Source organism: Mauremys reevesii, linkage group 3 (assembly GCF_016161935.1).
Source record: "Mauremys reevesii isolate NIE-2019 linkage group 3, ASM1616193v1, whole genome shotgun sequence".
In the NCBI taxonomy this organism is placed as follows: domain Eukaryota; kingdom Metazoa; phylum Chordata; order Testudines; family Geoemydidae; genus Mauremys; species Mauremys reevesii.
The window spans coordinates 149,585,075-149,610,089 of NC_052625.1; the positions used below are offsets into that span (position 1 = coordinate 149,585,075).

General features: G+C 41.7%; 1 protein-coding gene across 8 annotated transcripts in view; it reads right to left on the reverse strand.

The window, feature by feature from the left end:
- Positions 1 to 877: 877 nt before the first annotated feature.
- MEI4 (meiotic double-stranded break formation protein 4) overlaps positions 878 to 25,015 on the reverse strand; it is a 148,754-nt gene continuing 124,616 nt past the window's right edge. For 2 of the 8 annotated variants that reach the window (XR_005596473.1, XR_005596475.1), the window contains 2 exons: positions 13,120 to 13,210; positions 2,475 to 2,505 (listed from right to left, as the gene is read on the reverse strand). Coding sequence is in view for 2 of the 8 variants with exons in the window: in XM_039531532.1 (XP_039387466.1) it covers positions 12,959 to 13,210 (252 nt within the window). In the remaining 6 variants the exon portion in view is untranslated. Of the gene's footprint in view, positions 1,070 to 2,210; positions 2,312 to 2,437; positions 2,506 to 12,910; positions 13,211 to 25,015 lie in introns of those variants that run through there. The other 6 variants (XM_039531532.1, XM_039531534.1, XR_005596471.1 and 3 more) reach the window with 5 other exon arrangements.

Sequence of the window (25,015 nt, forward strand, 5' to 3'; positions counted from 1 at the left end):
TAAGGGTATGTTGATTTGTTCCGGTGTTAGTGTAGGGAGTTTCTGTGACCCAACCCGTCACAATCCCATCCCAGGGGTCTGGCTCACTCTCCTCCAGGCCTTCGGCTGACAGCTCCATTCAAACTGCATGTACTCTGAAGGCTTTCACTGCCTGATACATGCAATGCTCCATGTGGACTGAAAATTGTCTAAAGGAGCATAAATAAAGGGTAGTGACAAATGGCAATGGTTTGACTAGGCAGCTATCTTGTGGTCTGAAGAGGCTGATAGGGCTGGCCTTATTCAGTGGGCGTAAAGAGCGTATTAGTGACTCCAATGATAATATCTTGGGAGGAGTTACAAACACAAATAAGTACATAGCTATACCAACGGGGACAGAGTGATTGGAGCCACAGAATACAAAGATATTCAGTCACTGAGCAAACTAAACTTAATCCATATGGGAAGAAAATAATCTCAGACATACTCGCATACATCCCTGGCTGAGCTTCCCTATTTCGATGGTCACCAGGATGCTGCATGGGACCCAGCCTTTTTAAGCTTACTGGGTCTGAGCAGTTCTAGACACAGACTCTATATTTAATCTTTCAGGCATTTTCCACTCCTGTGATGGTACCTCTTCTTGGTGCCCTACACATCACGACTTCCCAGTCATGCATGCATGCCCCTTGAAGAGCTCCACCCTCAGAGGAGCCCTCATATGCCATTTAACTCTTTGAGAACTATGTGACAGTTAAAGCAAGGGACACAGAGACTTTGCAAAGGAATTTTTAAACCAGACACACGCGCCTCAGACAAAGTACAAGAGATATACAGATCTACGGAAAAAAACAACCAACAGCTGCACACAAGACCCTGCTTTCACTTTCCTCACCCCTCCTGAGAGCTTGTAGGGTCTTAGTCAGTGTCCTCCAAGATCTTTCTGCACCATCTTCTCCTCCTGCCCAGTCTTGTTTTCTGGTTCTGGTCCAGTTTCTCCTTGCTAGAGAGACACTCCCTTTTAACAGCAGATTCTAACAGCTTTGTCTCTTCCCATCCTTCCTCACAGGCTTTTCCATTCATCAATCCTCTGTGTTTGTTACAGTGGAGAAGAGTCATTAGCAAGTCAATAGTTTTGGGGCAGTAGTCTTCACTCCCCAACTAGGGCCCTGGATCCATCCTATGCTGAATGTCATTGTGCGTTTCTTGGACTTGGGCAAAACAACAACAGCTCTTGACACTTGTACTCTTTGGTTAAGTATCGGTGATTGGGCTATCTATAACCATTCTCTGCCTTCCTGCAACCCCTCAGGACCAAGTTAACTCCTTGCACCCATGTAGCAGACAGCAGGATAAAAACTAAATAGTGACAACATATTCATAAAAATACAGACATCTTCCACCTTCTTCACAAATACATCAGGGAGTGGGGACAATCTCAAACAATCAATGGGAGGGAGAACCCAGGGAAACTGTAATGCAAAAAGAGACCTATTGGTGATAGTGGACAGCAAATCAGAGTATGCAATGTAATAGGGCTGTCTGCATGATGTGGACAAGAAAGGCAACAATCACTAAATACAGTGCAGTGCAAGTGCTCCTGGAGCTGGAATGCTGCATTCAGTTCTAAGCACCACTTTACCTGAAATATACAAACAAATCGGTGCATATAAAAGCAGGAAAAATTAATGGGTGGCTGACTTTCATGGAAAAATTCAAACGGCTAATGAAGTAAAAAATGTAAGATGTGAGAAGGGACATGAAATAATAATGGGCATGTACTCCTATTTATCAGAGCTTTGTAACAGATTAGAATATCACCTGTACATCTTGAAAATAACGATGTGCCATTCATTAGTTGCAAAATTATTAATGAAGCCTTTCTAAGTTCTAATTTTCATTAAAGTGTTTCTAATTGTCTCAGGATTTTTTTGGTCACTGAGCCTAAGGGCAGCTTCAGTGATTTGGTAGCCTCAGATGTGCTTCCAAATGTTGTTTTTTACAAAATGGTCCTTCAAAAGGCAACAGGTTTTGGCAACAATTTCATGAGTAGCTGAGACTAAATGTTACATTTTAGACACATAGCCGAGAAGGGCTGTAGGTCTCCTTGTTGCCTCTTTGTTCCTTCCAACTGTCAACAATCAATGCAACCAAATCAATGGAAGGTGAAGAAGCAAAGTAAACTCAGAAGCAAAATAAAGAGGTGAAAGCGGTTATAGGAGCTTATTCACCAGAGTTCAAATCTTTAGTGGAGTTCTTGCAGATCCTCTTCTCTTGGTTTCTGTTATATTTACTCCTGTGGGGCCCTCAATATCCATCTTCCTCCTGAATCCTGCATTACAAAGCAAAGCACTCATTAAGGCCTGGTCTACATTGGGGGGAGGGGAAAGGATCTAAGTTACGCAACTTCCGCTATGTGAATAACGTAGCTGAAGTTTACGTACTTAGATCTACTTACTGCGGTGTCTTCAGTGCGGTAAGTTGATGGCTGAAGCTCCCCTGTCCACTCTGCCTGCATCTCTTGCCCTGGTGGAGTACCAGAGTCAATGGGAGAGCACTCGGCAGTCGATTTATCGCGACTGGACTAGATGCGGTAAATCGACCCCCACTGGATCAATCACTGCCTGTTAATCCAGCGGGTAATGTAGACAAGTCCTAAATTAGCTTGAGTAAGGAGAGCAGGATATGTCCCTTAATTTTGTTGGGGTGGGATGGCACACACAATGGCAGCTTGTATAAAGGTGAACCATCATGAAAAATTGAAGCAGATAGCGTGGACTCTTGGATGGTTCATATAGGTGAATGTTTACATGTTAAACAGGTACAATCAAACTCACTGCATGATCTATATGAATACAGCTGCAAAAGTAACAGAACAAGTTAATGGTGGTGATGGATGTTGGATGTGGCATTTGTATTTGGTCTTGTCACAGAGCTCACCAAAACCCCAGATATGCTACCTTTCTTTCCTGTTAAAAACCATCAGGGCACTTTGAATGAAACAGGATCATTAGCTTAGCAGTGAAGTGTTTTGAGTATTTTTTTAGTGGCCCTTGCTATCCTTTCCAGCATTATTGGAAACTAATGAATGAGTAAACAAGAAGTGTCAAAAACATTTATAGTGATATACCTGACTGACATGTACTTCTTTATATTGCTTGCTTGAATTACTGCCTAAAGTGATTCTCATGCTATGGTATAAATTTGCTTAAGCAGATTTTCCTTCTCATTTTGAGGTAAGAATTAGAAATGTCAAACACAATCCTCAAGTTTATACTGGAGTCAATTCACTGCTTGCAGCTTAGGATGTAAATTTCATTTTGTACAGTTACTTGGGAGAAAATGAGAAATGGAGTACTCTGCACAAAAAAATATACAATATATGTGAATGCTTATAACTGTACCTTATTATAAACTACATAAGAATTTGGAATCAGATAGTATTCATACCATGCAGGCATTTTCTTCTGCTTCTATTAGCTAATATATCAGTATATTTTTAAGGCATGAGTATCATTCATTGAAATCCCTCTTGCAAAAAGATCCTGCAGTAACACCTGGCCAAATTTCTGTCTTTTATGGTATATCCCTGAACTACACACAAAGTACATGAAAATATATAGTCCAATGTCCAAATTGTGGTAGATGGGTAAAGCTTCAAAAGTTTGCATTGTTTGGTATTATCCACCTAACACTTTATATAATTCCAGGAAGAGAAACAGCAAGGCAGCCCTTAAATATGTCTGTTTTACCCATTTCAGCAGCCAGTGTGAAAAGATGCCATTACTAAAATCTCTTTTCTCAGACTTTTAAATTTTCTTTCTGGGCTCTTTAAAATATCAGTAAAATAAATCGCAATTTGACCAGATTTCTGAAACATCATATACACCTCATCTCATCTGTAGGATGATGGACCTTCTGATAAACTCTGTACCTGAAATAACTCCACCAAGCAATGGAATTTACTGATGTTAAATGAGAAGAGAGTCAGGCCCAAGATTTTCATTCACTTACAAAATCTTTAGTTTGACTGTCTCTTCCTTAACTAAGTAATAATCATTTACATAAGTCTCCATCTCATGAGTTTTTGACTCATAATTCTTTACAAAAACTAAAAGAAGTGTTGGAAAACTGTTTCCTTGGGGTAATTAAACTGTCCTCTCATCATGTATTAATGATCAGTCATTTTTTCTAATTCAAATTTGTTAAATAAAAAAGCAATAATGGTAAAATTAAATTAAACTGAGCAGTGGTGGAGGGATGTCATCTCTGGACAAAGAGTAAGTGGGACAAGTCACTATCGCACATGTGAAGAGGCTCTTTGTATCCTGCAATCCTGATCCATACAGATGCTGATGAAGTCTCTGGGAAAAATTAGAGCCTCCTTCAAGATATGAGCCCCCTTAACCTGAGTAATTATTTGATTTCATTCTTGGAACTCTTGTCTGTCCTCATCCCAACTCCTTCCCTAATGTCTACACTGCAATCGGAAGTGTGATTACAACTTTGGTTAGGCATACCACAGGCTTTAATCTAGCAAGCACAGTAAAAATAGTAGTGAAAACACAGTGGTGCCGGCTTCATCAAAGGCTTACAATACAAGTACATACCCAGGGTCTTGGACAGGCTTGTACAGCCTCTGTTGCCATGTCTTCACTGCTATTTTTAATTATGATCACTTGATTAAAACTAGTGTGGGCATATGCCTAGCTGAACTGCAATCACACCAGCAACTGCAGTGCAGACATACTAAGTGTTAACGTCACTTGCAGAGTCAAATTTTAAAATTAGATCATTAGCTCTTTGAGGCAGGGTCCATGACTTTCCATTTGTTCTATCCAGAGCCCTCACCTTTTGGGTGCTCTAAAATACTAATAACTGAAAAAAATAAGGATACTTTGGAATATTGTCATGAAAATTTACCAAACCATGCACAAAATCTATGCACATCTCCTTTATTATGACTGATAATAAAAAGCTAAGTTATTTCACTCATTAACAATAAATATAATTATTTAGCTGGGGTGTGTGAGCAAATAGTCTTGCAGAGCTGAAGTAAAAATTGTTGGTGCCATAGTCAGGGAAAATACAAGTGCTTCATGTTCAAAATGTTGCTCCAGGACTGCAAATTAGGACCAAATTAGCACAGTAACTTGAATAACTTGATTGCTCGGATGACCATCTTCTGGGATTTATTCAGACATCTGCTACCCTGAATAAAAGGAGTAGAATTCTGACAGAATCAATGTTCCTCAATTTGTGCACAAGGCAGCTAGATGTTACGCTGAGAGTCACATTAGAAATCTTCAGATGAGGGTGTCAAACTTTCAGTTTGCACACCGGGCCTGGCTATTTAACGTTTTTTTCCATGGCACCCAACATTCAGATTCAGATTATTTTTATTGTTAAAGCACTCAGACACTATGCTAGGGACCAGAGAGGCAGATTCTACAGGATGAAGGCATTCTTTAATTTGTTCTGAATTCTTAAAGTCGTGAAGGTAACCCTTGAAACCTCAAGAGAGATCCTGAGATAAGGGAGGCTTTGTACTGTATCCAGTACAGCTCAGTATTTTAAATGTATAATCTGTCTTTTAAATGGGTAATTTCAGGATATTTTAATCTCAAGAGCAGCATTTTCAGATGAAGATTTTTTTTAAAGTTAACAAGTTCAACTAAATTTGTCATAACAGATTGCTCAGCCTTACCCTAGACTATAATCTTTTATAGGCATTTACCATACACCCTATTAAGGATAATTTTTTCTCATTATTTTAATGAAGGATTTACAGTAGAATCAACCATTAATGCTAACCGAGGTTATGTTCAGCAAGTCCCATGTGCATGTATGGGAGCAGAACAAACCCCTTGGAGTAGAGTTCAAACCAAGATCAGGGTCATTTAAAATAACACAGATAAAAAGATTGTAGATTCTTCGCTTTTTTTAAAATAGCGTATCACAAGACTCTTTTAAAAAATATGAATTGAAAATATTGTCAAACTCCCTTACAGTTGCTTTAAAATAGTTTCAACCGAGATAAGATTTCTGATATTAAATCAGTCCTTTAATTATTTACCCTACTGTAATTCCTGTCTTAGATATTTATGTCCCAAGTTGGCTGCTTACTGAGTAAATAAGAATCCCAACAGTTAATATTTTTTCCTTATAAGGCAGAAGTAAAATATCCATTAGTCCACAGTTCTCACACCAGACACAAGAGTTTAAAAGCCTTATTTATTTATACTTTCCTGTCTATATCAATAAGATATGAAAAATGAATTAGCCACTTCAGATACTGTGGCTTTTAAAAACTAGCTAAAGCAAATTGGATTTTGGATTAAATAATCTTTTTATTATATCAGATATCTGATATTAATACTGAATCTGGAAACCTAGTTACTTTGGAACAGTAAAGAAACCTGAATCATTCATTACTGGAAAGTTGCCAAATAGCCTAGATCGTGATCTTTCATTGATGTCTTTTAAGCAAGTGATATTTTAAGGATCTAGTCTCCTCATAAGAACATGATTAAGAGCTGCCCTACTGGGTCAGATCATGGTCAATCCTGCCTAGTATTCTGTCTCAGACAGTGACCAGTACCACAGCTTCAGAGGGAGCATACAGAACACGGCAATTATGGAGTGATCGATCCCTGTCTTCCACTCCTGCCTTCTGGTACTGTATGATAGTAAATTATAAAGCATTACTTTCATTTTGATAACTAGTGGTAATCCATTAGCTGAAAGGGAGAGAGAAAGTTTACTGAGAAATTAATTGGTAAGGTAGAATTTCCCCTTGTATTGTATGCCAGGTCATACAATAGATTGGAGTGTTAGTTGTAACTGCAGTTCAAGAAAAACAAATCATGTAGCTCATGTGAAAAATACAAAAATATACCAATCCACAACAATGACAGGACTGTTAATGACAAGATAACACCAATTACCATAATTGGCATTGTAGGTAAAACTTTCTGGTCAATGAAATAGTCTTTGGAGAAGAAGCAGATGCCATTACAGCAACTGTGAAAAGGGAGTTTTTTCTTAAGTACTAATTTCTCTCCTGTAAAACAGGATACACCCATTAATTCTAATACTGGAGTATCTCCTTCCTTGCCAGATGGAGAGATGCACAAAGCTGTCAGCCAACTAGGTGGCTACTGGATGGATCACAGTGTCCATGAATTCTGGAGAACCACAATATCAAACCTCTACACAGCTGTATATTAAACTATTAGGCTTTTATGTTACCGCTAACTCTGAATATACTGAACTGTTAGAATTACTCTTTACCGAGCTGCAAATTACAGTATTTATAATAAAATCTTCCCATACATAAGGAAGGGCAGATAGGCATAGTAGAAGAGTGGACTCGCCACTCGCACACCCCTCCAAGGCTGCTCCAGGCCTGCTGTGGTCCGCCTCTTCTCATGTCTCAGCCCTCCAGACACCTCACTTTAAAGTCTGATCTTTCTGAGGCAACTAAGTCCAACAAACAGTAGTGCTGTAGCCTCAGTCAGAGTCTTTGGCCCAAGTCCCAACACAATAGCTCTTCCATGACTGGTCTCTGGGATCTTCATACTACCTTTTCCAGTGGCCAGTAAGGGAACCCAGACTCTCTTCTCCAGGTCCAGCACCCAGGGACCTTGTAAGAAGCAGGCAAGGTCTGTCTATTCAGGCCCCCTGCTTCCTTCCGGGGTGTTTTTCTACCTCAGTCTGTCTACAGGCCTTTTCCCTCCAGCCTCTTCCTGGGCTCACTGCACACCTGAGTTTCTCTCAGGCTCCCTGATATCTCAAGGTCCCTCCTTCCTTCAGGGCAGTGGCTCACAGGATTCCCCGCTGGAGTTCTCCAAGAAATCCCAAATGAAAAGTCCATCTAGCCCAGCCTTGATCTTTAGTTCTTCACAAGTCTTCCCTAATACTCTGCTCCTCAGCTGAATGATGACATCTCAAGGCTGCCTCCCTGGAGTCTTACTCCTATTTTGAGACCTACCACAGAAGTGAACTACTCTTTCTATCATGCCACTCTTAACAGTCAGGAACTCCCAATCTCCTCTCTCCCTAAGTGAGCTGTTTCAGTTCTTTTAAGGAAACCTGACTCCTTTCCAGAATGACCTGCTCACCGACCTGCTTAATACCCCTCCAGGTGCCAGGAGGTGGGTTAATTGTCCTCTGAGGCTCCTGGTAACGCAGCACCAATGTGGAATTTATGCCCCACCACAGGCACTCATATGGGTTTTTATAGAAGAAAAATTATCAGGCAAGAAGAAATGCCCCTTCTCCCGGCAAAGGCCACAACTAGTAACCCTAATAGTGAAGACATAGCTAGAGATCAGTGATGTGCTACCACAATTTTTTAACAAAGGACTACTTAAAAAAAAAGTTCTGCCTCAATTGGTGATATATGTGACAGCCCCTAGGTGAAATACCTTTCCCCTACTCCCAAATATCTATCAACTCAATATTCCTACTTCTGTAAAAATGCATCAATTCCATAGTCATTCCCACTCCCCAGAAAACATCAATTCACACTCAACCTATTCATAACCCATCAACTTGATAATTTTCCCCTCCAGGCTCTGGCTGGGGTGGGGGTGGATTGTCAGGTAGACAGTGCTGTTTGGGGAATGAGTCCACTTTGGTTCTTGAGCTGGTTGGGTCTAACCTGGCTGGTGAACTCCCCTAACTAATGTGCAGCGTGGGGAAAGGTTGTACCATGGCACGTGTGTGGGATTATTCCCTAGTGATGGAAGGGAAAACAGGGATCAAGGCTCCTTCCCAGTACAAGCTCTTTAGTCTCCTGGCTGGGTGGGCATGCAACAGCAGAGAGAACAGCTCAATGGCTACTCAGGGCAGCAAGAGTACTCAGGGCAGCTTCCATCTCCTCTATCTTATTTGCAACTGGAATGGTCAGGGAAGAAGGAGGGAATGATGCGAGGACCTAGTTGCAGCGATGGAGATAGTAGGAGGGATATTCCTCTTATGACAGCTGCCATGGCTGTAGCAATAGCAGGTACAGCAAGCAACAGCTGGCTTGGCTGCAGCTTCAGAGAGGAGCAAAAATGTTGACAAGCTGAACCAGCATTTTTGGCTGGCACATCAAAACAATTTCCCAAATAAATATGATCCTCATCCACTTTGATCACACCATCATAGACAAAGGTATCCTAAAGATTTTAGGAATAGCATGTATGTGTTTAAATGGGTGGCTTCCTTGCATAAATAGTGAGCACTACAAAACTTTTATAGCTAGCATTACCACTCTGCAGTCATTTAGAGGATCTTTATCCTTTATTGACCTGAAACTGTGAGAAGAAAATTCTTGTGTGTTACCCAACATAGCAGGCTCACATCCATTGTGAGGGTCTCACCCCACATTCTCTGGAAGCTGTAAAAATATACCTGTCATACTTTGCTTTCCCCACCACAGAATCTGTGACCCTAAGGGTACTGTAAGTCTCTTGTCCAAAGAGAAGCCCTTGGATTAATATTTGACAATTATGCTCTCAAAGGTTCCCACATGAAGATAAACCCATACCAATGTGCTTTTACAGGAAACTATGCCCCAAACTCTGAAAGTTACATAATAATGACTTGCTGGATAGTCTATTCTCGTGGAACCTGGGTGACAGAATTAACCCGCTCCCTGGCCAGAAAGGTCCGACCCCAGATCCTTTTATGAAAACTCTGAGGTGACTCAGCCATCAGGTTGGTGTGAGCTATTTTCTAAGTTTATCAAAGACACACAGAAATCCAATATCTCTATGTCTAAGACGAAGCTTCGATCCGTAGAGGAGAAAATATATATCCCATCCTTTGTGAGACAAGATGCAGCTACTGGCATTTTTTAAAAACACTCAGTAAGAAAGGCACCATCTTGAACTGGTAGTTGACCAACTGCTGAACCCACTCTTTCTCTCAATTACAGCTTGAAGTATTGAGATGACTTGCATTTTGCCATTTTTCAAACTAATTTTCTTCACCTGTCCCCTTTTTTTCACTGAAGCAAAAGCATTTTGGGGAAAATACTATTTCTTGAGAAAACTGATCAATTATTGCTAAAAACTGATCCAATTTATTCTCTGTTTTCTGCCCATGGGAGGAGTGAAAATCTTTAAAAATTTTATACCAGCTCCCTTCTGCTTTGTTAAATCACAAGCAGACTGCGAAGAGCTACACACGGATCTCACAAAACTGGGTGACCAGGCAACAAAATGGCAGATGAAATTCAATGTTCATAAATGCAAAGTAATGCACGTTAGAAAACATAATCCCAACTATACATTTAAAATAATGGGGTCTAAATTAGCTGCTACCACTCAAGAAAGAGATCTTGGAGTCATTGTGGATAGCTCTCTGAAAACATCCACTCAATGTGCAGTGGCAGTCAAAAAAGCAAACAGAATGTTGGGAATTAAGAAAGGGATAGATAGATACTTTCTGTCTTCTTATATTGCCTCTGTATAAATCCATGTTATGCCCACATCTTGAATACTGTGTGCAGATGTGGATGCCCCATCTCAAAAAGATATATTGGAATTGGAAAAGGTTCAGAAAAGGGCAACAAAAATGATTAGGGGTATGGAATGGCTGCCATATGAGGAGAGATTAATAAGACTGGGACTTTTCAGCTTGGAAAAGGGATGACTAAGGGAGATATGATAGAGGTCTATAAAATCATGACTGGTGTGGAGAAACTAAATAAGGAAGTGTTATCTACTCCTCCTCATAACACAAGAACTAAGGGTCACCAAATGAAATTAATAGGCAGCAGGCTTAAAAAACAAACAGAAGTATTTTTTTCACATAACACACGGTCAACCTGTGGAACTCCTTGCCAGAGGATGTTGTGAAGGCCAAGACTATAACAGGGTTCAAAAAAGATCTAGACAAATTCACGGAGGATAGGTCCATCAATGGTTATTAGCTAGGATGATGTCCCTAGCCTCTGTTTGCCAGAAGCTGGGAATAGGCAACAGGGGATGGATCACTTGATGATTACTTGTTCTGTTCATTCCCTCTAGGGAACCTGGCATTGGCCACTGTTGGAAGATAGGATACTGGGCTAGAGGGACCTTTGGTCTGACCCAGTATGGCTGTTGTTATTTTTGTTCACTTTTTGTATCTCTCTTCTTTTTCCACCACCCTGTATCTCAATGTCACTTTTACCTTTCTCCTCCAACACAATGAGTAGAAGAGTTGACTAAGAAAAGAAGAAAAAACCCAAAAGCAACTCCCTCAAAAAGTAATCATGCTAGTGGATGAGTGGTTGACAAGCTTAAGTAGATATAAAGTTTAGTGATATCTGTAACTTGTCACTACTGGAATTAGCTGATTTTCTGATGTGGCTATTCACGAATAGTAGTTCATCTGTTTTATACATCAAATGGATTTTTGTTGAAATTTATTAATATAAAAACATGAAAAAAATGGTACCCCTATGCTATAACCAAAACCCAAGTTTAATAACTCGAACATAATACTAGAGAGTGGTAAAACAGAAATCACAAGACAATTTTCTTAGTGGCCCAGTTATGCCTATACAGCAGTGTTGTTTTGTTGCAACATAATACTAATATATTTTAGCAATACAGAAAATACAGTTTTGATCATTAAAATAACATGTATTCACATTTAATACAAACATTTTTCCAATGTTACTGAAGATGTGTTTCACTGAATTTTAGTAACGGATAAAAACAGATTAAAATCTATATGAAGCAAACTTTGTGATGGGAAGAAACTGTACAAATATTACAAATATTTAATTTTAAGTGAATCTCACTAATAAGAACTCATAATATTAATATTGTTTGATCTCCCTGAGAAATTGTAATACATTTTAGCAATTACCCTCCAAATATAACAAAAATTCTGGATCACTGTAATAACTGTTGGCCCCAAATTTTAAAGTTTTTAGGTTTAAGAAGATTCCTACCAAAAGTATGTATATATTTATGTAAATCCTGTATAAAGAAATGAAAATCCCAAAATTAGATAAAATCCCATTTAAATGTTCATACATTATACCTGTCTAGCTTAGGATTTTTAGGTTCAAGCAATTACAAAATGAGCTAAATTAATACAGGTGCAACTCCATTAACTTCAGTTGAGTTAATTCAGATTGAATTTGGCTCCGTGTTTATGCACGTACAATTAGTGTATATGCAATGTTTGCTGAAAATGAGAAAAGGATAAAAATAGACAAATTAAGCATTGGTTATATCAGACATAAAACAAATATTTTGGTTAAGTTGACCAACTGACTTAGGAGAATGTGAAAAAATTATCTAAGTTATAGCTGTACTTAGCTAAAATAATTTTTTCTGAAAACAACAACGCTTCTGCATATGAATATATATCTGTATTTCCACCACAGCATAGACATCTTCGCTATATACAATTTAACCTTAACATATTGGCCAAGATTTAAAACAGTAATAAAATAAAATCATGGATGCCTACAGTTAGACTTGTGAGTCCATATTTAGGCACCTAAATAAATGGTGTGATTGTCAAAAGTGCTGAGTATTCAATAGCTCCCACTGAAACATACAGAAACTGCTGGATGAGCAGTGCTTTTGAAAGTCATGCCACTTATTTATGTACCTAAATATGGATTCATGAGCCTAACTTGGGCACTCAATTTTTTAAAATCTTGGACTTAATCTAAAAGTTCATTTTAGGTACCTATTCTAAATATCACATAAAATGACTTTGCTGCTCAGCTTCCATTCATGTAGACAATGTAATACACAGGAGTTTCCATAATAAAAGCCAGTATTTACCCACAGTTACTACACAGTGGCATTCAAGATATCACTCTTTTCTATATGAAGAATGGAGAAAAAAAACAACCACATTATCTTAGATACTGTTGTTTAGTCTAATCATTGAAAGTCTTTCAATAGTGACCATTTTCATGCTCTGGTTTTCCACAGCTATAATGAATATACTGCTAAAAAGAAGCCTGGCTGTTTTAAACAATTTGCATTTGAGAGGAGTTCAAAAGAGCACCCAGTCTCCACATATAAACAGAAAACAATGGGAATTCATCAGCAAGATGGAGAATAATTTGATCAAGGTTCTGCAGAAATTTGGTTTTTTCTTCTCCATCATAGTCCGAGCTTGAAATGTTACCTTCTCCTGTCCCCTTCTGAAGAAGCTGTTCCAAAATCATGCAGAGAGAAAAAATATTTTCATACTGGGTAACATTATACTTGGCCTCGATCTAGAAATAAAAAGAGGTGCATAAGCGTAAACTGAAAATGCTTTTGCAGTCCATCAATGCTCCAGAGAATGTTCTTAAAATTCTTAGCAATGTTTATTTTGATATAATTGAGGATAACTGTACAATTAGTTAGATTTCCCCACAAAAAATAACCTTTTCATTATACATGCCACCCTCCAAGCAATTAAATATATTTTTAAATCCAAAGCTTACCAGCTTCCATAGTAAACGGTTTAAGAAAGCTTATTTTTCCACTTAGCCATAGAAAGACCATGACATACTATAATGATACATGGATGTGCCGATCAAAATCAATGCAGTGGTACCTTCAGATCAGCTTTTAAAAACAAATACATTATAAACTGAATAAATCTTTGCTTAAGCCCTCAGATACCAAATAGCATAGTATCAGAGGGGTAGCCGTGTTAGTCTGGATCTGTAAAAGCAGCAAAGAGTCCTGTGGCACCTTATAGACTAACAGACGTATTGGCGCATGAGCTTTCGTGAGTGAATACATGCCACTACATGCATCTGACGAAGTGGGTATTCACCCACGAAAGCTCATGCTCCAATACGTCTGTTAGTCTATAAGGTGCCACAGGACTCTTTGCTGCTGAAATAGCATAGTGTTATACTTTTACATGAGAAATTAGGTAATTTAGCACCAAGGAATTAGACATCATAATGCAGAATTATATTTTCCATGGAAAAAGCCAGATTTGAAGGCTACCGAATCTCTCTCAGGCAACAAGATTGGGCATGGAAAGACAACACCAGTTCTTATGATGGATGATTTCTTGCTGTCCATTAAGACATTAACACTCATTCTGCTGGACCTCTAGCTGGCACTTGATACCACTGATCACCAAACTATTCAGAATCTAGCTTAGGAGCAGAAATAGCCTTAAATGGAATGGTTCCTCTCAGATTGAACCCTAAAATTTGTTATACCAACAGTCCATCCACCTCCAAAAGCCTCTGACTTTCTCTCAATTATTATTCAACATCTATATACACACTTTGCATGTAGTATGCAATGGTAGTGTCATCTTTAATTAAAATAGCTTAACAAAAGAAAGACTAAAGGGTGACATTATTACAGGCTACAAGTACCTATATGGGGAACAAATATTTAATAATGGGCTCTTCAGTTTAGGAGAGAAAAGTATAACAATCTTTTGGCTGGAAGTTGAAGGTAGAAACATTCAGTTTGGAAATAAGGCATTATTTTTTAACAGGAAGTGTAATTAACCATTAGAAAAATTTGCCAAGGGTTGTGGTGGATTCTCCATCACTGACACTTTTTAAATTAAGATTTGATATTTTTCTAAGAGATATGTTCTAGGAATTATTTTTGGGGCAGTTCTATGGCTGGTGTTATAAAGGAGATCATACTGGATGATCTCTATAATCCTTCCTGGCCTTGGAATCTATGAAGCTCAACACCTGCTTCTTCAGACCCAGCAAGATTAAAAAGCCAAGGACATAAAGGGGAAAGTAAGAGGATTGAAACATCACAGAATATGAAACTATACGAGATAAACCCGAAGCACCAAGGATAGGTGGGTATATGGAGTTACAGTCAAGGTTTGTGCTGGAACCTTAAGTTCAAATTCCCACAGTTTCTTGCGTTTAGTTTCTCCCTCTCGTCCCACTCTAATATAACATTATATTAGTGTTATAAGAGGATAATACATTCTCAACCATAACTCCCACTTACTGTCCTGGAACAACTGTTGCATAGTCAGGACTATATCTTGAAAATATTGTTCACTGTTTTGCTTCTGGTACCAAAGCTCTCCCTGGGACACCTGCAGGCTAGGTGAGAAAAACCTTTCCGTCCTCCATTTGCAGATACCTTGGAAACTCCACAAGTGTGAACTCGTGGAGTTTTCCTACTGTGGATCTGGGATATCCCAGTCATTGATTTAGTGATGGGAATGGGGACACAGATGTAATTGGTTGTATAATTACAAAGGTGGTCAGACACCTCCCAAGACAAATGAAAATAAATGTTACAGAATAATGAACTAAGAAAAATGAATTTGTGGTTAAGGTACTGGAGGTCTGGGTTCAACTCCCGTTCTTCCAAATATTTTCTGTGTGACCTTAGCCAAATTACTTTTGGAATTTTCAAAAACATCTAAGTGAGTAAGGGGCACCAGTACCATTGTTTTCAATTGGACTGGTGCTCCAAAAATCATTTTGACTTTTGGAAAATCCTACCCTTAATGTCTCAATGTCTCAGTTCCCCGTTGGTAAAATGGAGAGAATACTTCCCATTGTCAGAGGGGTGTTCTGAGGATAAATTTAATGTTTGTGAGTGTAGTGGGGTGGATTGCCCCACTCCCTGTGAGAATGGGCTGCGCAGACAGTGAGCCAATCAGAGAGGGGCTTATCGTGAGCCGATCAGGGCCCAGTTTAGAGTCAGCCAATCAGAGCCAGGCTCAGAGGTATATAAAGGCTGCCCAGAGCAGGAGCAGTCAGTCTGTCCCAGGCCTTCGACAGGGGAAGGTCAGTCTCTAGGAGAGGAGACTAGCACCGCAGTGCTGGCCAGGCTCGGGGAGGCTAGGGAGCTTGAACCCGTAGCCTGCCAGGCTGCAGGCCCTGAAGGGAAGGGCCTAGCGGGTGCAAGGGGCCGTAGGGGAAGCGGCCCAGGGAAACAGACAGTGGAAGGGAGAGAAGGACAGCGAGGCAGACGCCAGAGGGTCCCTGGGCCGGGACCCAGAGTAGAGGGTGGGCCTGGGTCCCCCCCCCCTTCACCCCTTGCAGTGCACCCAGCCATTGGCCATAGGGAGCGGCCATATTGCTACGCCAGATCCCTGACAAGAGGGATTAGACTCAGAGGGCGGTGGAATATAGTGACTGAGGTGTGGGACTGCTGAGCACCGACCCCCGGAAGGGGGTGCAGATGGACTAAGGGGCACTGCCGGAGGGCAGTGGCCTCGAAGAGGACGCCGCCGAGCACGCAGCAACGTGGGTCCAGAAAGACAGCGACAGAGAGAACGACGGACGGGACACCGCCAGAAGGAGGCGCTCCACTGGAACGAGCTAATTCCCAGAGACACCAGGAGGAGGCGCTGCTGGGGTGAGTCCCAACCCGTTACACGTGGTGGAGAATGCGGGCACGAGCGGTCCGTCCCTGATACAAGGGACAAGAGCGAGGACTAGGCAGTTGTGCCACATTGAGAGACTAAGGAGACTGAGAAATAGAAATGGTGGAGAAACGAGACTTGTACTGGAGGGCCTGGGTGGCTCGGCTTGCCGAGCAGCAGAGAGAGGTGCTCTGGCTGCTGCGGGGGTGGGCACCCAGACCATATCAGAGACCATATAGGAGACCAGGCACCCAGGGCGAGAGGCTGGGGCCTGGGTCTAGGAACTGTTATGCCTGTGGGCGAAAGGGCCACTTCAGGAGGGAGTGTCCCTACTGGGTTGGGGCAGAGAGGCCTCACCCAGACAAGGCTCCCCCTGTGAGAGTAACAGGGGGGCCACCAGCTTGTTGGGTCTGTGGGGAGTCGGGACACCTGAAAAGGGAGTGCCCCTGCAGGGCTCCCAAGGCCTGGGCCAGCCCATAAGAAAGGGCTAGGGCACAAACAAGCACGAGCAGGTCCGTGGCAGGGGGAAGGCGCCGAGGGTGCTTCCACTGCCACAAAAAGGGCCACATAAAGAGGCATTGCCCCCTGAGGCAAAGAGGGGGAGTGTCCGAAACTAAGGTTCGGTCTGGGACTAGCCGCCAGGAAGGGGTAGTCCAGACTGAGGCCTCCAGAGAGAAGGGGGCTAGGGCAGAGAGGCCCCACCTTAACCAGGGAACCCACTTAAGGGCCAAGAGGGCTGAGGTGGGAACCCAAACCGATATGGGAACCCACGTAGGACCAGAGAGGTCTACGGTGGGGACCCAAACAATAGAAGAAGGAAGCAGGTGGCTCCAGTTGGTAGAGGACCTGCGCTTTGAAAGAGATTCCCTGAGGGCCCAGTTGCGAGGAGCACAGGGGCGGTAGGGGATTTCTCTTCTCCCCCCCCCTCCGAGGGCTCTTAAGGGGGAGGGTGTGTAGTGGGGTGGATTGCCCCACTCCCTGTGAGAATGGGCTGCGGCAGGCCAGGGCGCCTGCGCAGACAGTGAGCCAATCAGAGAGGGGCTTATTGTGAGCCAATCAGGGCCCAGTTTAGAGCCAGCCAATCAGAGCCAGGCTCAGAGGTATATAAAGGCTGCCCAGAGCAGGAGCAGTCAGTCTGTCCCAGGCCTTTGACAGGGGAAGGTCAGTCTCTAGGAGAGGAGACTAGCACCGCGGACAGCGCAGTGCTGGCCAGGCTTGGGGAGGCTAGGGAGCTTGAACCCGTAGCCTGCCAGGCTGCAGGCCCTGAAGGGAAGGGCCTAGCGGGTGCAAGGGGCCGTAGGGGAAGCGGCCCAGGGAAACAGACAGTGGAAGGGGAGAGAAGGACAGCGAGGCAGACGCCAGAGGGTCCCTGGGCCGGGACCCAGAGTAGAGGGCGGGCCTGGGTCCCCCCCTTCACCCCTTGCAGTGCACCCAGCCATTGGCCGTAGGGAGCGGCCATATTGCTACGCCAGATCCCTGACAAGAGGGATTAGACTCAGAGGGCGGTGGAATATAGTGACTGAGGTGTGGGACTGCTGAGCACCGACCCCCGGAAGGGGGCGCAGATGGACTAAGGGGCACTGCCGGAGGGCAGTGGCCTCGAAGAGGACGCCGCCGAGCACGCAGCAACGCGGGTCCAGAAAGACAGCGACAGAGAGAATGACGGACGGGACACCGCCAGAAGGAGGCGCTCCACTGGAACGAGCTAATTCCCAGAGACACCAGGAGGAGGCGCTGCTGGGGTGAGTCCCAACCCGTTACAGTGAGGCACTCAGCTACTATGATGATGGAACCCATGTAACCACCTAGAGAGAATACTGCAGTAGAGGGGTTCACAGATGTAACAAAATGGAGTGTGATTCAAATCTATTTTAAAGGAGTTTTTGTTTTTGTATTTCTTTTTTTTGCATGATCTAAATCAGGGATTGGCAACCTCTGGCATGCAGCCCATCAGGGAAATCTGCTGGCGGGCCGGGACGGTTTGTTTACCTGCAGCGTCTGCAGGTTCGGCCGATTGCAGCTCCCGCTGGCCGCAGTTCACCGTCCCAGGCCAATGGGGTCTGCAGGAAGTGGCACGGGTTGAGGGATGTGCTAGACGCCGCTTTCTAAAGCCCCCATTGGCCTGGAACAGTGAACTGCGGCCAGTGGGAGCTGCGATTGTACGAACCTGCGGATGCTGCAGGTAAACAAACTGTCCCAGCCTGCCAGCAGATTTCCCTGATGGGCCGTGCGCCAAAGGTTGCCGATCCCTGACCTAGGTTGTATGCAAAACAACAAATATATAGAGACAAGTCTCTTCAAGACACAATTTCCTTGAATATTATACAAGATTCTTGTATAAAAGAGAATGGCAATACAGACATGAAGTGCTGTATATAAAATCTTGTGACCGATAACCATAGAATGGTGTCTTTCTTGAGGGACCACTCTCATAGTAAGATTTTCTCCGAATATTATTTACAACTCTTTTCCTCTGCTATGGAAAAGAGAACAGGTACCTGCTATTCATATTCGTCACACGTGGTCTGATAGTTTCCGTTCATGTTTTAATCCTGGTGGTGTTTCCAAAAACATCCTTAACAATATATTGTAAAAATATGTTTATTTGTAAATGCACTAAAATTCTAGAGGAGAAAACACTGATATTGTTGAGATATTTGTACAATTTTCAAGAGTGACTAATGACTTTAGGTGGCTCTATTTTTGAATGTCCAACTCAAAGGGACCCAATTATCAGAAAATGTTGGGCATACATGCTCTTTGAAAATCAAACACCTTTTAGGTGTTTCAACTTGGGCACCCAAAAATGAAGTCACTCCAAATTAATTTTCACTTTTGAAAACTCAGCCCATAATATACATATTAAGGTAATGTTTTAGTAATTGCATTTTGTATTACATTACAAAACATATTACAATTTTAAAGTGCTATATTGGAAATATCAATTTTATTGTACAATTACATTTTTGTTATTGTATCATGTTGGCAAACATATTAACCTGAGGCCATCACTAATTAAATACAAATGAATAATTATGTAGATTTATAGGCAGTTCATCATAAAATTGAATTCTGTTTCTGAGGATTATGAATCCAGTCCTGCTCCTACTCTGCAGTCAGTTGCAAGACTGGCATTGACAAGTAGTGAAGGATCACAACCTAAAAGAGTGACAGAAAACTTTTCTGGTTTCTCATAAAAGAGTTAATTGCCAACCTGGAGATCATACCAGATTTGGCCCACCCAAGAAGAGAGGTAAACTGGGTAGTCACCCCCTATTGCACTCTATAGACCCTCAGGAGAAACAGTCCAATTTTGTTTAGTAAACGATCACTGTTAATGGCACATAATCAGAAACTGCCCAAACCTAACCAATTAAAACGTCTAACAACTATAAAATGAGGATTCTTTACAGATTTGTAGAGTCTAAGGCCAGAAGGAACGATTGTGATCATCTAGACTGGCCTCCTCCACAATACAAGCCATTGAGCTTCTGCAAAATAATTCCTATTTAGTTTAATTAATAAAGCAAAGGTTTTGATTGTTTATTTTTATGCAATTGCTTAATCCAAACCTGTAGATGTCTCTATTATGGGAAACCAAAATTACAAGAAAGAAACATTGTCATTTTATGAGAGAGGAAATCACCAGGAAATCGCCAGTTGTTAAATGAAAATTCCTAATTCTTTGCCATTACTAAATAGTGAGGGAAGTCATCTTTGTTGAATGAGGTCATATACCAAGGTGGTGATTTGTTACAAGCATGACAACTGTATATGATATACAATTACACCTCTACCCCTATATAACGCCACCTGATATAACACAAAATTGGATATAAGGTGTTAAAGCAGCGCTCTGGGGGGGTGGGGGAGCTGCGCACTCCAGCAGATCAAATCAAGTTTAATATAACGTGGTTTCACCTATACGTTTTTGGCTCCCGAGGACAGCGTTATATCGAGGTAGAGGTGTATCTCTATATGCAAATTGCTGTTTTGAATTCATTGAAGGGCTTCTTAGGATCATTATCTAAAATCCTCCGGGCACTGGGTTTATTAAAGTAAAATTTTAATCCCTTCTTATGACCAGCATGTGGAGTTGCCTTTCCATTTGGTATTAGGCTGTCAGGAACAAAAAGGAACAATAAGAGAAAATGAAAAGGCAGTGTTCTGCTTAGTAGCAAAACCTATTCTTTTTTCAGTACTATCTTGTCCTGAAAAGACCATAATTATGACAGTTAGATGAATAAAGTTCCTAGCTAGCTGATTCTTCTAGCTAAAACAATAGCTTGTAGGAAATCAACTTTATACATGAGAAAGTATAGAAATATGTTTGGTAAGGGTTAAAAAAATGGTTTGGATCTCTGGGTATCTGCATGTTCATATGCTCACAAGCAGATCTCAACCTCTAGTTTCTGACTGTTTGGTCTATAGCACCAAAAATGTCAGCACCGAATTTCATTATGGCACAGATCATACAGCAATAAAATAGTGTGAAATAATACTTCAATGAGAACTGTTGGTCACTAATCACTTTTGAAAAACCAGGCAAGTGTGTAAATGTGGATTTAGGATCTTACAACTTTAGCTTCCAATTTTATGAAAATTGTGACCTAAAAGAGGACAAGTTTTTTCCATGTTCTTTGTGACAAACTCCCACTGATAGCAGTACGAGCTCTCCTGTAATTAAACAGTGGTTTATGGCCCTAACCTTGCTTGCTGCTCCCATCCAGGAACCATAATTAAAAATGTAATTTGGCCCCTTCCAGAAAATATACCTCTTATTGTAATCACCCCCTTCCAATTTAAATCTCACCTCATTGACTGGCTTTTTCAAAAATTGATGAATTGGACAAACATTCCTTCATTGCTCCCCACAGCAAAATGGGAGAGGGAGAAGTTACCACCATGGTACTACTGAACATTGTGGTCTTCTTGGTATGGCAGCTGATGGGAACTTTTGTAACGCCAAAACCACAGATTCCTTTTTGTGGTCAAGGATAGCCATAAAACATACAAAGAATACTATCGAGAATTCAGAAACAGCAAAAGAAGAACATTTAAAATGCAACAAGACACTTTGAAATAAATACAGTGTAGCAAAAAGTGTTAAATACAACTTCAAACACTTTTTTTAAATACTACAAAAGCAAGATGTCACTGAAGGAGGAAATTAGAATGTTACCTAATATAAAATTAAGTCACAGAGCATGGCAAAATACCTAAAATATTAAATTAGAATTTCACTGATGTAGTTATACTCCATCCAATAGCCAGAATCCTGACATGCAGTATAAATGAATCTAGCACCTGCATTCAATGGTCAAGGCTGAATCCCCACTCTGTCACTCCAAGTGCAGAAGTGGGGACCCACAAGGATTTAAAAAAATTAATACTTGCCACTCCAGGCTTGTATTACACTCCCAAGGTTACAGCTTTTCTTTGACCTTAGCAAGGTAAATGCTGCCACCACCCAAATGCGGAAAACAAACAAACAAAACAAACCTACCACACACACACCCTTTGAACCCAGGAAGGAGCACTTGGGAATTCCTCCCTGTGGCGCACCCTCAAGCCCTTTCGCACACACACCCTGGGGAAAAGCTGAGAAAACAAAGGAAATTAGCTGTGGCTATCAGCTAATCAAACAACATGCACAAACCTCTCAGGACACCAAAAATCCAATCCTGTTCTTTAAATTTGATTAAAACAAAAAGGGAAAAACACATCTGGAACGTAGGCTTTTTGCTAGATCTTAAAAGAAACAATTACAAAAATTAAGCACCCAAAACAGCTTTCTTGGGGGGTTCAGCTTACAGGTTACAAGCAACAAAAGCATCTGGGGTTAGCACAGAGGAAATCCACAAGCCTTAAAAAAAAAAACAGAAATAAACCTGATCACGTCTAGCTAAACATTCTGATCTACTTACACATTTGGAGTTCAGATAAGTATTTCTAGGCATGATCTGATGATTTATGATCATACCTGGCTTAAAGTTGCTTATAGCCTGGCTGCTGTTCCTCCAGCCCAGAGATCAACAGACAAAGGGAAAGTTTCTTTCCCCATTTTAAAAAGTTTTAGCCTTCCCATTGGCTCTTTGGTCAGGTGCCCACTTTTTAAACCCTTTTCAGGTAAAGCAAGTAAAGAACAGCTACCAAGAGGGACTTTATAGCTAACTGGCTGGCTGGATGTCCATAAAAGGAACCTACCTCCCCCCTTCATTTATCACAAGTGTGGATTGGAGTAAAGAGCGAGTACCATGTTACTAGTAGCAGCAAACTGTGATTCAGACAAGTAATCATGGTTTGAGAGCAGCCTCTGGGTTTCTGGAGCACACACAAGTACTGTTCAGTGCTTGGTCCCTGAATCTGAAGTGACTCATGACCCCATTCTTAATGCCACCAGCTGCATCGTATGGCAGGATGCTGACGAGTAGCAGGGCAAGGAGACAGCAGAGACCTCTAACAATGCCCCAGAGGAAGCCCAAGAGACCCAGAGGAAGAGGAGCATGTGATTCTGCACCTTTACCTGGAGGGGAATGCTGAGTTTCATCTTGTCCCCGTAGACCAGCCTGTGCTCAGCTCCCAAACCCCATGCAGAAGACATCCCCATTTATTGCTCCCACAATATTCCGTGGGTGTTCCTCCCTTCTCAGAGAAAGGGTGAGGGGAAGAATGAGGCGGCATCTCTATAGAAAGCAATGCTTGCCATTTTGGGGGGAATTTGGCCTTTTTTTTGGTTCATTTGTTCTTGTTACAAACTGTTCTAGCTCTGTTTTTCATGCACATATGTAAATAAAAGTTACTGTTCACTTCCCTTGTATGTGCACCTTGTTTTCTGACTATGATCAATGGGACACTTCCCAGAGGTTTGGGTTGAGGTAGCAGGATTCACAGAACATGACTGTGTAACTGCATTAAAAATCTGGTGCCATGGAAATGCTCCTGAGCACCTGGCGTCATGGATCTTTCCCGTGTGTCCAAAGTTCATGTTCATGAACTGACCACTCAGGTCCACTATGCCCTAGAGAACTAGTGGATAGAAGTTCACATATTCAAAGGCCCCTTTTGGTAGGCAAAGTATAGGAATGTGTGTTCCACTGAGCCCCCCCCCCCCCCACAGTTCCGAAACCTCATCCTCTGAAATCCTGCTATAATTTCAGATGTGAGTAATGTCAACCACCAGTGGGTAGAATATAGTATTGATATCCCAGCAACTGGTACAACCGCCACTCTAACAGCTGACTTCCCAACCACAAACTGGTTGGCAACTCACCGGTAGCTGTCAGGTGTTGCCAGCTTTCAAAGGGCAATAGCCATCCGCTTGTGCACTGCTATGGGTTTCCCAAATCAAATGGTTTGGCACTGGAAAGTTGATGCAAGCTCCTTATGCAACAAAATGAAAGTCTGCTTCCTCAATCTCAAGCCATTGGTCACCATCTCAGGTTTCTAAGACGATGTAGTCCCACCACAGCATGCTGGTTTTCCAGGACAAGAATTGGTGATCCATGGGTGTACTGTTGCAATCCTGGCATTCAAAGCATCTGTTCCATGGGACCTGAGTGGATTTTCATTCCCCCTCTAGGTCAGCTATCTTTACCATCTGACAGCTTTCTGGACTGATTCCATCTGGTATCCGATACTGCACTGAATGAATATTAATCCTGGGAGCAGTAGCAGAACCACATCTTCATGGACTTGCTCCATGTCTCTAATACAGTTTGGCAGAAGGGAGAGATGAGCAGGAGCTGCTGTCATCAAATGTGTGAAGGTGGCATACAGTTCCATCAACATGCAGCAAGGCAGTTCCTAGAATGTCTCCTGTGATGCACAGGACTCTGGGATACTCTTCCTGAAATTTTAGCACTAACACCACATATCGAAGAGGGGTAATATGGATGCAGGTATATGCTGGTGCACAGCGTATACCATGCCCAGCAGAGCATATTTGGACACCGAGCACGCGTTCTAAAGGGACATATACAAGTAATTGTGTACACTCACACATGTAGATGTTTTGAGAGCTCTGTGGTACGTTCCCCATGATACCTGCCATTAGATACAATAGAGTGCATTCCAAAGACATATAAACAAATAAATACATGAAAATGTTCTGAAAAGGCATCTTTAAAGGCCCATAGATGAGAGTCTGTTCTACTAAGGATCACTTAGCAGTACTCTAGAGGCAGGGAAATCTCTGTCAGACTCCTGTGCATTCTCTGTGATGCACATTAACAGGAACACTGTATTCACATAATGACTACATAGGCTATGGACAGGGTCAGTTCAGCCGCACAGGTAACTCTTAAATAGGGACATTGAGACATTAAGAGGTAACAATCAATACCTTTTTTCTACAAGAAATTTGCATGGAACAATTCTATTGGAAGTAATGATTCAGTAGTATAACAGAGCCTGGATGTGTGTCAAATGTTCTCCTGGATAGATTACTTGGCACAGGAAATTCATAGGAAGCACCGCACTGGATCAGTCTAGAATCCTGGACAGTGCCCAGTGCCAGATGCTTCAGACAGAAGATGTAAAAAACCTGCAGTATGCAGATATGGAATAATCTGTCTCCAGCAATGAGTCTCACCCTAAACCCTATTTATTAGCAATTGGTTTAAACCCTAAAGCATAAGGTTTAATATCCTTTCCAAAATGGGATTAACTATTAACAACTCTGAATATTCATCATATCCATAGACGTATC